Genomic DNA, 11,237 nt, shown 5'->3' with positions numbered 1-11,237 from the left:
CCAATGCCAAATCTTCCCCTTCCATGCATACATTGGCCTAGACAGGTAAAGGCCCTTCGGTTTTTCCCTCTATTTTATGTTTACTTGAAGCTCACTCTTTCCACCGGAAATTATGTATAAGTCAAATCACAAGCTTTAGAGCTTTTAACTCATCTTAACTCATCTAATAATTATAATTTTTTTAAATTTTTACACAAAATATAATAAAACAATTTAATTTTTTCAAATTCTAAGATAATAATATTAAAAAATAATATTCTAACAATATTTTATTCAACTTTCAATTCTCATCTCAATTCAATATCTACGTGACATTAAGTTAAACTATCAAGTACCGTATCGTTTACGATCTGATAAACGTGGCAAAGAATATGAATGGTCGGTCTGCTACAGCTTTTCTCCTGACGAACGTTATGGTAGCGCACGTTTCCCGCTGTTTGGACACATGAAACTTGTAAGGTTCCAGCACGCACGATCGAATCGAAGCGCAGAACACTTCAAATTGAGAGGTTGTGAGAAATAAACATTAGGCGCATCGAGGAGAATAATGATAAAGTGGGAGAATTGAGACAAACAGAGAGGGGGAAAAAAACCATCCATTCATGGGAAAACGAACAGTTACATATATGGTAAGTCCTCACGAGAACTTCCTCCGTAGATACATACATTTCCAACCTTTCTCAATTACAACATATGAACATATTGCCAGTTCGATTCTAGCTAAGCCAGGCACTTAAATTAACTTTCCAGAGCAACACATGAACATGGCAGAGTGGCCGAACTACCTGTTTTGATGAAAAGATTGGGAGAAGGCTGCTTCAAATGAGGATTCAGGAATTCAAAGCAGAAAAACTCCCTGGTTTAAAGCAATAAGAATTTAGAACAACTGGAAAAACAGACTAGTTGATCCATCCCCAAATGATCTGAGATCCGCAGGTTTGACCAAAGCCCTGCACAACGGGCACGTCCGTTCCCTCTCAAACCTGAGAAAACAGGACCATTAGTCGTCAAATGGCCTAACAACGTAAGCAGAGTGATTGCATTAAAGCACCCCCTACCCAATATTTACAGGTAATGCTAGCCTAAACCTTCTAACAATTTAAGGCTTAAAAAAAGGGCACCAAGTTTTGAAAACCAAAAAATGATTTACCAAGCTAAAAGAAAACATATACGAAGTCCAGGAAGTCCCTATAAATTTGGTCAACTATCAACTCTAACCTGCACAATGCAGGCAAATTGACCACGCTAACTGCTAAGGCACACAACATCTAAAATTAAGACCAGCCAAGCCAATATACCTAAGTAGCAAAAGCAGATAAACAGTATAGAGTGCAAAAATGACAGAAATAAACTAACCACTCTGATACACAGTCTTCACAAAATATGTGTTTACAACGAAGTAGGATGGGAGAATGCATCTTCTCCTGGCAAATAGCACACATGTCGCCCGCAGCATTAACCTGCATTAAATACATAAAAACTTGAAATCCTAGACAGGCCCTGAATTTTCACAAAAACTGAATGAGATGCAAGAAAACCTCAAAATCTTAGACTAAGCAAGGCCCCAATGAAAACTGTTGATATTAAAGTGTGACATCACAACTTCAGCCTTTTTATTGAGTCATTTAAACTCTTATGTTTTTTTACTTCCCAAACGATGTTTAACGTAAGAAAATGTGCAAGGAACCCCTGCCAAACCATGGACTAAGCCAAAAACCAATGTTTTGTATAATTCAATTGCATTGTACTATCCCAATGATAGGTTGGCAAGGTGTTGCATGTGCAGAAAGTATGGGGAATTTGTAGACCACCTCTTACTCCATTGCGAGGTTGCTAGAGCCTTATGAAACAACTTCCTTGTGAGAGTTGAGTTATCTTGGACTATGCCTAAAAGGATAGTCCACCTCTTTGCTAACTGGAGAGGATTACATGGCAATCTTCAAATTGCAGCAGCGTGGAAGATGGTTCCCATCCGCTTGGTGTGGTGTATATGGAGGGACGAAGATTTTAAAGACCACAAGCGGACAAGGGATGAGCTTAAAACCTTCTTCAATACTTTGAATCTTTGGGCATCTATAAGTTAGGGGTGGCAATATGTGACATGACCCATTAACCCAATACGAACACGACACGATAAAAGCGGGTTAGGGTTTAGCCTTAACGGGTTCGGATCAAAACAGGTTGACCCGTTAAGACACGATTGCTTAACAGGTCACTAACAGGTCAACCCGTTATGACCCGTTAAGAAAATTGAATTTACCTTTATACCCTAAAATTCAAAAAACCCTAAACCTAACCACGCCGCCCCTCAGTTTTCTTTTTCTCAAACTTCTAACTTCTCATGCCGCCCCCCCCCCCCCCCCTTTCTCTCTTCGACTTCAAGCCTAAATCTATGAGTAGCGAAAAGGGTCTCTCTACTCCTTCGGCGAATCCATTGGCGCCTTCTTCCAGTCCTCCTACTGTTGAGCTCTGCAAGGGCGTTAATGGCCTCGTCGTCCTCCACGAGCCACGTGGTAGCTCTGCTGAGGTGCTCTAAAAGACGTCTTCCTCCCTCACCCCATTTCCCTTCTTTTTTTTTTTTTCAGAATGATATTTGCTATTATTGAATCCAGTTTTGCGCCTAATCCGATGCTTGATTTGGTATTTCGTTTTCTGACTCTTGCGCTAAATTTATACTTCTTTCTGATAAGAAGTTCAATTTTCGTTGCTTTTATCTATTTTGTGAATCTAGGGCTTGTTTGGTGGTTTTCGAATCTCACACACTCTGATCTGCTCCAATATTTACTTATACGCGTATGTATGCATGTATTATATTGTGAGTACTGCGTTTGAAATCTAATTACATGTAAATCACAAGATCAGATCTCCGAAGAAAAAGTGCTTGATTCGTTCATTTTTTTTCTATGACAAATGAACGAATCAAGCACTTTGAGGCAAATCAACCCTTTGCAATTGCTCAGGAGTTGGTACGGGAGATCGAGATTTCCCACTGGGGCAATGTGCAGGTGACAGAGCATTACAATCTTGTCCATGGCGGTGCTCAAGGCAAGGGGAGTTTTCTAGATATGCCTGCATTTTATTTCATGTTCGTATGCTTTCTTCCGATTCCTAAGTTAGAAGTTTGATTGTGGATTATTTTCTGCTGCAGGCTTGACTTGTTTGCAACGCCACAAATTTTGGGGGCTGGTGTCATCCCACTTCGCTTTCTCTGTAATCTCATGCCATTTTCATATGTTTGTCATTTTGTTTTTTGATCTACTACTTTGATTTGTTTTCTGACCTGCTCCTTTGATATGTTACTTTGATGTAATCTCATATGAAATAGAGAGGTATTGATTTGTTTTCTGACCTGCTACTTTGATATGTTATACTTCATATGTGCTAACTATTTATTCTATTTGTTTCAGTAATGTTGTTATCAAAGGCATGACAATCTTGGCTCCTCTCAACGCACCAAATACTGATGGTATCAATCCAGGTTATCTTGTTTCCTCATTCTCTTATATTCCTGATGCAGTGGACTGCCAATCCTCTTAAAGCAAAAGGGCATAATAAACTTATCTTGAGCATTAACATCCAATTTGCAGACTTGAGCAACAATGTGTGCATTGAAGACTGTTACATTGAGAGTGGGGATGATCTTGTTGCAGTGAACACTGAAGAGTGGTTGGGACCAATAAGGAATCGCCATTGCCCTTCCAAGCGCAAACATCATTGTCAGGAGAGTTTCCGGCACCACACCAACCTTCTCTGGGGTTGGAATAGGTAGTGAGATGTCTGGTGGGATTTCAAATGTAATTGTCGAGGACTTGCATGGAGTTGGAAAACAACAAGGGCAAGGAGGGCGCTCCACCTCATTCTTCAACCTCTAAATTTGTTTAGATCCGTGTTTTTATTATATTTGGGATTGTAAGTTGTAACATTAATATATTTACTATGTGTGTTTTGTTTATTATATTTGGGATGTAATTTTGATAATGAATATTATTACAATGTGTGTACATTATATTTGTTTAAATTGTAATTTTAGACTTGTAGTTAATTTTTTATTTTTTATAGATATTATTTATATTTAAATATTTATATAAAATCAATCAGATTAAACGGGTTGAAACGGGTCGTGTCGTGTCTGTTCAACCCATTAACGTAAACGGGTTGAAACGGGTCGTGTCGTGTCGTGCCGTGTCAATTTATTTCTTATTCATTAACGGGTCATAACGGGTCGTGTCGTGTCAACCTGTTATCTTACCGTGTCGTGTTCGGGTTTGAAATTTTGACACGAAATCCTTAACAGGTAGTGTTCGTGTTGACCCATTAAGTGTAATGTACATACCTTGACATGACACGAGCACGATCCGTTAACACGATTTGACACCCCTACATCTATTATAGATTTAATGGGCTGAGTTTTCATTATTTCGTTTCTAATTAGGTGTTTCTATCTCAGACGTCCTTTTGCATTATTCAATAAGATTTTTGATTACCTATCACAAAAAAAGGTCAACAAGCTACTTTGCAGCGGGATTGTAGCTGCTTAAACACGTATTGACATAATTACAAAGATGATGGATGTCATCTGTTGGAATCCCTGGGTTTAAATCATATACTACAAATTAAAAACTAAAAGAAAAGGAAAAGGAAAAATTCAATCCTAGTGTAAAAGCTTGCATTAGTTTAACCATATCAGTAAAAGAAAATAAGTATGGTGTGCAACAGAAGAATACTTCAAATATCAGCATATGTACACATGTACGCACGCATGCAAACCCGAACTGCATGCACACAAACATGCACAAAGTGATAGGCTGTTAAGGGACTATGACTAGTAATCGAATATAAGGTGATTTGCTTCTATGCATAACAAAATGCTACAGAAAGGAAAAAGAACAGTCAATGGGACAGAAAAACCAGCTGTGTCTGCAGCCTAACTGTTCCAAGCCTCAACTACTTTCTTTTGACATTGTGATAATTCCTTTCATACCAGAAAGAGATAAAAAGAAGCTGAAAGACCATGCATCTGTGTTTGGATGTGTGTCTGTGTTTGCATGTGAGAAAGGAAATCCACATTACCTGCTCTGATGTTGCACAAGCCCCATAATGCACCTCTTTACGTGATAATGCCTTTAATGCCACAAAGAAGGATTGCACCTGAACATTACCGCCCAGAGAAGGGAAAAACAAAAGGAGGGTTGGAGGAGAAGAAAATAGGCACGTCGAAAAATGAACTCTTGACAGAAAGTTAATCCTTTATAAAAAGATCAGAAACATTGTAACATACAAGAATCTAGGGAAAAAAAGAACTAACAGAAAATAATACCTTCTCGACAACAGATGTAAGCTTGAAAGTAAGATACAACCCTGTCATCAGTGATGAAAAGAGGCTTCCATATTCTTTGTTTAAGAAGAATCGATACCAGACTGGCGTAGGCAGTAAGGCACGGTACAGCAGCAGCAAATACTCGACCAAAGTAAGCATTTGACCCTGGAAAATATGAACATCTCTGGTCAGAAGTTAATGGCAAATAAAAGTTATACATATATGAATCGTGTTAATCTAACACTTTTTACTTCATGGAAAGAATGGGAAAATAGAACAATGATTGGAGATGCTCAAGCACAGAAGAGCACAAATAAGATTTTTAAAAAAAGCCAGATGCTCACCTGCTTACGATAATTTCGGCCTCTACTATTCTTGTAATACATCAATAGAATACACTTGAAGATCATTGCCGCCTGCCGAACCAAGGTATCTGAAAGAAACACCAACATAAGAAACTATTGCAATGCTCCAGAACACACCAGCATACTATCATTATGTATAAAAAAGACTAACCATACAAAAAAGTCGTAAAATAAGAAAAAGAAACGAAAACTCATAAGAAGCATCCGCACTAAATAATATTATGTGCTTGAGTATTCTGTCTAAGACATGATGGAGAGAAGGAAATTTGCAGTGATGAAAAAAACAAATTACCTCCTTACCATACGTGCAAAACATAAATATAAAAGGCCATAAAAAATAGGGGAAGTCTGCCCTTCACTAAAAGTGAGTGTGTAGCTGCAAAATTTTAGCTATGACAAAAATTCCCATGCCATTTACACAAACATATACTTCCCCAGATATGTGGGAGCACAAACAAATTTATGAGTTCTAAAGACCACTCACAAGTAGAAAATGAAATGCTCATAGGAATACAAAATTCAGAAGAAAATTAACAACGTTTCCACAAAGTGACATGTTCTTAGAACTTTCTCACTGACATACAATGAAGGATCAACTGAGTGCATGTTGAATCACTAAATGTATCCCAACTAAAAGATCAATAATTTTATTAGTTCACAATAATAGCCATAGAAAAACATACCATTCACCATAATGATGAAAATAGCATGCCAGAAAGGTGGGATAGCTTTTGGAGGAAGCATCACCAATGGATACAAAAGATCATCATTTTGATACCACCAGTATACGCCAACAACGTGAATTGTAAATGCAAAAGATATCCCAGCCAGAACAGACAATTTTCTCTCCCCTGCAGCCACCAAAAATACCCTGGTTAATAATGAGAAAACATTTTTTTAATGATGTAGAACTTCAAAGGCAGGGCCCTTAAAACCCACTCCCATGGAGTACACCCCGGATACATGACCCCACACGCCATAACTATATATCAGGTAATTTAGGGGAACTCCTAGTGTGGAATTAAACTCAGCATGTTTGAGTTTACAGTTCATCCCAGGCCAGCCCCTTGATCAATAGGCTGCACCCTAATGGGTAGGCCATACCAAAACATTAAAAATACAGATATACAAATTGTAGTACCTTGAGAGCGGTCTGTTTACGTAGAATATCATTTGACTTGAACATGACAGCAGCAATCCATATTGTAACAAAGAAACCTGTAAACCATAGCAGAAAGGCCAAGGTCACTAAACTTTAAAGGAAAAGGGCCTAAAATGTGAGCATTTTTTAGCCCACATTTGTTTACTTATAAAACAATGTGGGCTAAGACATGCTCATGATCAGAAACCCCAATGCACACAATTCAAGAAAGGTAAATTTACTTCATATGGACAAAATTTGATTTGGAAAGCAACAAAAGCAAATGCATGTTCAATTCTTCTGTGATTTTCTCATATATAATCTATAACGACCTAAAACGTCAGAAAAGACACTATACTCAAGGAAAAACTCAAACCAAGTCTAAAATTATACTCCAAAAAGACTAGTTAATGTTATAATTGGAGCCCCTTGGAATCATTATAAAAGGCGAGATTTCAAAAGCATCATTAGCTGCAAGCATAAAAATAACTTCCTAAGGAATATTTACCCTGTGATCATCATTCAATCTATATGAACTTCCTTCAAGCAAACTAACTATCATCAACAACTAATTAATGATATCCTAAAGATGAATATATCATCCAACAAAGCTTGCCATAGAAGTTCAATATCATTGGCCCCTTTCCTCCGAAGAATGCATTCACCACCACCATTGTGGTATGGAGGTGCAAGAAATGCTACAATGTTCAGTATTCATATGAGGTTGCATCTGGGGATGTGCACAAATTTTCAAATTCTGACTCCTGCTCTGTACTTGGAGTTGGAGTTATCGGAGTTCCAAGTCAGATTCAGAGCTGGACTTAAAAAAAGTTGTCAAGAGTCGAATTCATAATTCAAGCAGAAGTCCGAAAAGTTTCAAACTCAACTCAACTTTAATTAATAAATAGCCCAGCCCTCCTTTCCCATACTCTCCCAGCTCAGCCCAACCCTGCGCATATCAACTTAAAAAAAACTGTTATAATTAAATAGGCCTCCCTCCCTCTCTCTCCACTGCATACACCTTTTGTCAAGCCAAATCAAGCCTCTTGGGGATTCAAGCGAATCAAACCCGCCATAGCCATTTTCCTTCCCATCTCCTCTATCTCTCGAGCTTTGCCTTGACATTTACCACATCTATTACCGAATCACGACTCTTGAGATTTCAGGCAAATAGGACCTAGCATAGCCACTATCTGTCCCATCTCCACTAGCTCTCGAGCATTGCCTTGACATCTACCTCCCTAGTCTATTATGATGATGCAAGAATTGATGCTGAGCTTTGATTAGGTGATCCATAGTTGCTTGCGGACAATAACAAGACTCCCATCAGCATTCTCTTCATAATTCATTTAAAATCATTATCTTCTGTTTACAGATTTGTTGTGTTAAATTAATTTTGTACAGAATAATTGTTGTTCACCACTTTTTATTTTTTCTTTGCCTTGAATTATCTTAGGTTTTTACACACCTGAAACTTTATTCAAGGGCAAGACAGGAATTTTATAATTGTGTTTTCTTGCAATTATTATTATTTTGATATGTCTACTTTATAGGCTTTCCTGGTATCCTTGCAAAAGTAGAGCCCAAGTTTAAGAGATTTTGCTAACTTATATGTCAAGATAAGCAAGGAGAAAGGAAAAAGACCTTAGATAAAGTATTCCCTAGGACATATTCTAGTTTGCATTAAGGTTTGCATGGGACTTGTTGCTGGAAAAATGTTGTTTGTTTGATTCAGTTTGGGAAGAAACATAATTTTTTTTATTAGTAGTACAGGAAGAAACATCATAAGGTATAGAAATCTAAGAAATATAAAATTCTGAGAACAAAATATTTGTAAGGGAGAGAGTTTGTCAAACCTGAGACTTAATTAAATTTAAAATAGGAATTTTGTAATTTTGCTTTGTTGTTGTTGTTATGATTATATAGGTTTATTTTCTGGACTTTGCAAATAGTCACAAATTTTATATATAATGACTCAAGGAAAGCGCCAAGCACATCTGGGCTAAACCCTTTTTTTTTTTATAAGTACATCTCGGCTAAACCTAAAGACTAGTCGATTTGGAGCTTCGATAAAATCACTCATAAAACCCAATTTCACCTAGTAAATAATCAATGTGGGACTTGGCATCCATGACCACCTTTATAGCTTATTCACTCTATGTGAGTCATTTCTTTTCTCAATTTGGGACAGGGGTGTTACAAATAGCCCTCTTAAATTCTCAACATTCTCTAATATTACATGACAGGCCTTACTAGGTGGCTTTGATACCACATGTAATGGCTGAGGGAAAGAGCTAGTTTTGTGCCAAAATCCCAGAAGGACTAGTCAAATTGAAGCTTCCCTAAAATCATTTGTAAAGCCCAATTTCAGCTCCTAAGTAGCCAATGTGAGACTTGGCATTCATCACCACCTTCATAACTTATCCAATCAACGTGAATCATTCCTTTTATAATGCGGGACTTAGGTGTTACAGGCCTCTTTTGCCATATACATATGTTGATGTATTTTTCTTAATATCTAGTTACTAACAGGGATTTATCTTACGAAATGAGAAATTATTTTAAAATCTCAAAATAAATAGAGAAAATCATATCAATAGGTTTCTAATTCCTATCTGGTATCACATGTTCAATTGATCAACAAATTTCATTCGCTTGATTTGTTGTTTTGTTTCCAGATTTTATTCAAATTGGGTGAAAATATTTTTTTTGTGTGTCTAATCTCTTTCTCACGAGCCTATTAAGGCTCCAACTCCAACTCCAACTTTGTTCCAACAAGAAGGAGCTGGAGCTAACTCTGCCCCAGAGTCAAAGTCTAAAAGCAACTCTGACCCTAAGCAAAGTGAGAATTCAAAGTTCTGGATTCGGACTTCTTTGTGTCCGCCCAACTCTGAGGCACTTGGGGAAAAATGGTAAAACTTTCATGACAAATTCCTAAACGGATCAAGCTAATAATATCATATCTCTTCCTGGCATATTAAATAAAGTGAGAACAACAAAAAATAATGTCAATATTAAAGCATAAGTTGGGAAAACAATTACCTTGCAGATGCTGCCGAATGAAGACCACCAAAAGAAGCAAGGAGAAGGGAAGGACCTGTTCAATCCACCTAGCAGCTTGCTGAATATCATATCTCTGGTATGAAGAATCCCTCCCATTAGCCGCACTTGCATCCGCAGCTTCTCCATCAGCACTTGCATTGACAGATTGGGAAATTCCATCTCCCACACCGCCACGCTCAATCCTAGAGTCTCCTTCCCGAGTCTCCGATGCCATGCCAGCCATCTCATTAGAAGCAGCGACCTCTCCACCCTGATGCTGGCCAACAACCAATCCAGTAGGAGTGGCCGTAGCCGTAGCCGTAGCAGTGCCAGTGCCAGTGGCTTCCCTGTCATCATGGTCGTGCTCCCCTGCACCGATTATCCTAATGGAGACCTCCCCATGATTGGTGGCACTCGCAGTGGTAGGTTGGTCCTGAGCATGAAGAGAAGATACACGCCCGTGAATCAAACCCTCGGTCTCTTGGTGATTAGACCTGGCAGTGCTGCCACGAACAAGGCCCGAGTACTCCAACAACGCCGAGAGTGGTGCCTGAATGATGCTGGAAGCAGATGGCAATCCGTATCTTCTCCTGTGCGGGGTGTCGGGATTGTTGCCGGAAGTATCCATTCGCCCGAATTCCCTAACTCTAACCCTAATCATTACGTCATAATCAATATCATAATGAGAACGACAATCATCTTAATCAATCCAAGAATATCGTCAATCACAAAAAACGTCTATTCATGAGGATGGGATAGCATATCATATTCGTGCGAAGCAAGAAAAGGTTGAACCATTTATATTCTTTCTTCATTTTTTTTTACTATTTAAAAAAAAAAAGGCGATAACATAGAGAAATTAGAGGAGAGCTTGAAAAAGTCAAGCTTTTACCTTCGAAGGCGAAACTCCGTGGAGGACCTCGGAATTTCAAATATTCATCACGGTCATGCGAGCCCTAACCCTCAGATGCAAGAAGATAGAGGTTCGAGTATAAGGAAATCGCGTATCCGCTACTTCGAAATCGGGGGTAATATGTATCATAAATATGGTGGATCAAGGATCAGCCAGCGTCCCCGACCGATGAGTGGGTAGAAATGGGAAAACGAAAAAGAAAAGGTTGGGGCTTCGATCGGTGAAAACTGGGAAATGTGGAAGGGACAAGAGGGGGAGGAGGGGGAAGGTCAGTTAGGGCAAGGAGTAGGGATCTCTCTCCTCGCTGACCTTTCGGGTTTGATGAATGGAGTTGGGCCCGGAGAGTGGTTCTTTATTTATTTATATATTTTCCTGTCTATCTTTCTCGTTCAATAACGAAGGGCGCAAGGAGAGAGACAGATAGCTCAAAGAAAGGAGAGAATATCGTCTCTCTCTCTC

At 38.6% G+C, this 11,237-nt stretch overlaps 1 protein-coding gene across 2 annotated transcripts; it reads right to left on the bottom strand.

The window, feature by feature from the left end:
- Positions 1-581: 581 nt before the first annotated feature.
- On the bottom strand, positions 582-11,237 carry LOC121265009 (RING finger and transmembrane domain-containing protein 2). 2 transcript variants are annotated; one of them, XM_041168422.1, is made up of 9 exons: positions 10,758-11,236; positions 9,866-10,518; positions 6,823-6,900; positions 6,366-6,533; positions 5,662-5,750; positions 5,318-5,482; positions 5,071-5,148; positions 1,357-1,460; positions 582-983 (listed from the first exon to the last, which is right to left on the bottom strand). In XM_041168422.1, exons 2-9 carry the CDS (start codon positions 10,491-10,493, stop codon positions 878-880), a joined length of 1,416 nt encoding a protein of 471 aa, XP_041024356.1. In that variant the 5' UTR covers positions 10,494-10,518; positions 10,758-11,236; the 3' UTR covers positions 582-877. The 2 variants fall into 2 exon arrangements, with proteins under 2 accessions (XP_041024356.1, XP_041024358.1); XM_041168424.1 differs by lacking the exons at positions 582-983; positions 1,357-1,460 and adding an exon at positions 4,402-4,588 and having other exon boundaries at positions 6,366-6,534; positions 6,824-6,900; positions 10,758-11,237.

Source organism: Juglans microcarpa x Juglans regia, chromosome 5D (assembly GCF_004785595.1).
Source record: "Juglans microcarpa x Juglans regia isolate MS1-56 chromosome 5D, Jm3101_v1.0, whole genome shotgun sequence".
Classification (NCBI taxonomy): domain Eukaryota; kingdom Viridiplantae; phylum Streptophyta; class Magnoliopsida; order Fagales; family Juglandaceae; genus Juglans; species Juglans microcarpa x Juglans regia.
This window is presented reverse-complemented; position numbering and strand designations above follow the sequence as displayed.

Bases quoted from the DNA above. Each gene is read 5' to 3' on its own strand.
- LOC121265009 (XM_041168422.1), bottom strand. From the start codon at position 10,493: ATGGATACTTCCGGCAACAATCCCGACACCCCGCACAGGAGAAGATAC. The intron at 1,461-5,070 runs GTAATGTGGATT...TATTTAATGCAG, and splicing joins CTTGTGCAACATCAGAGCAG to GTTAATGCTGCGGGCGACAT. The intron at 984-1,356 runs GTTAGTTTATTT...CTGTTTTCTCAG, and splicing joins GAAGACTGTGTATCAGAGTG to GTTTGAGAGGGAACGGACGT.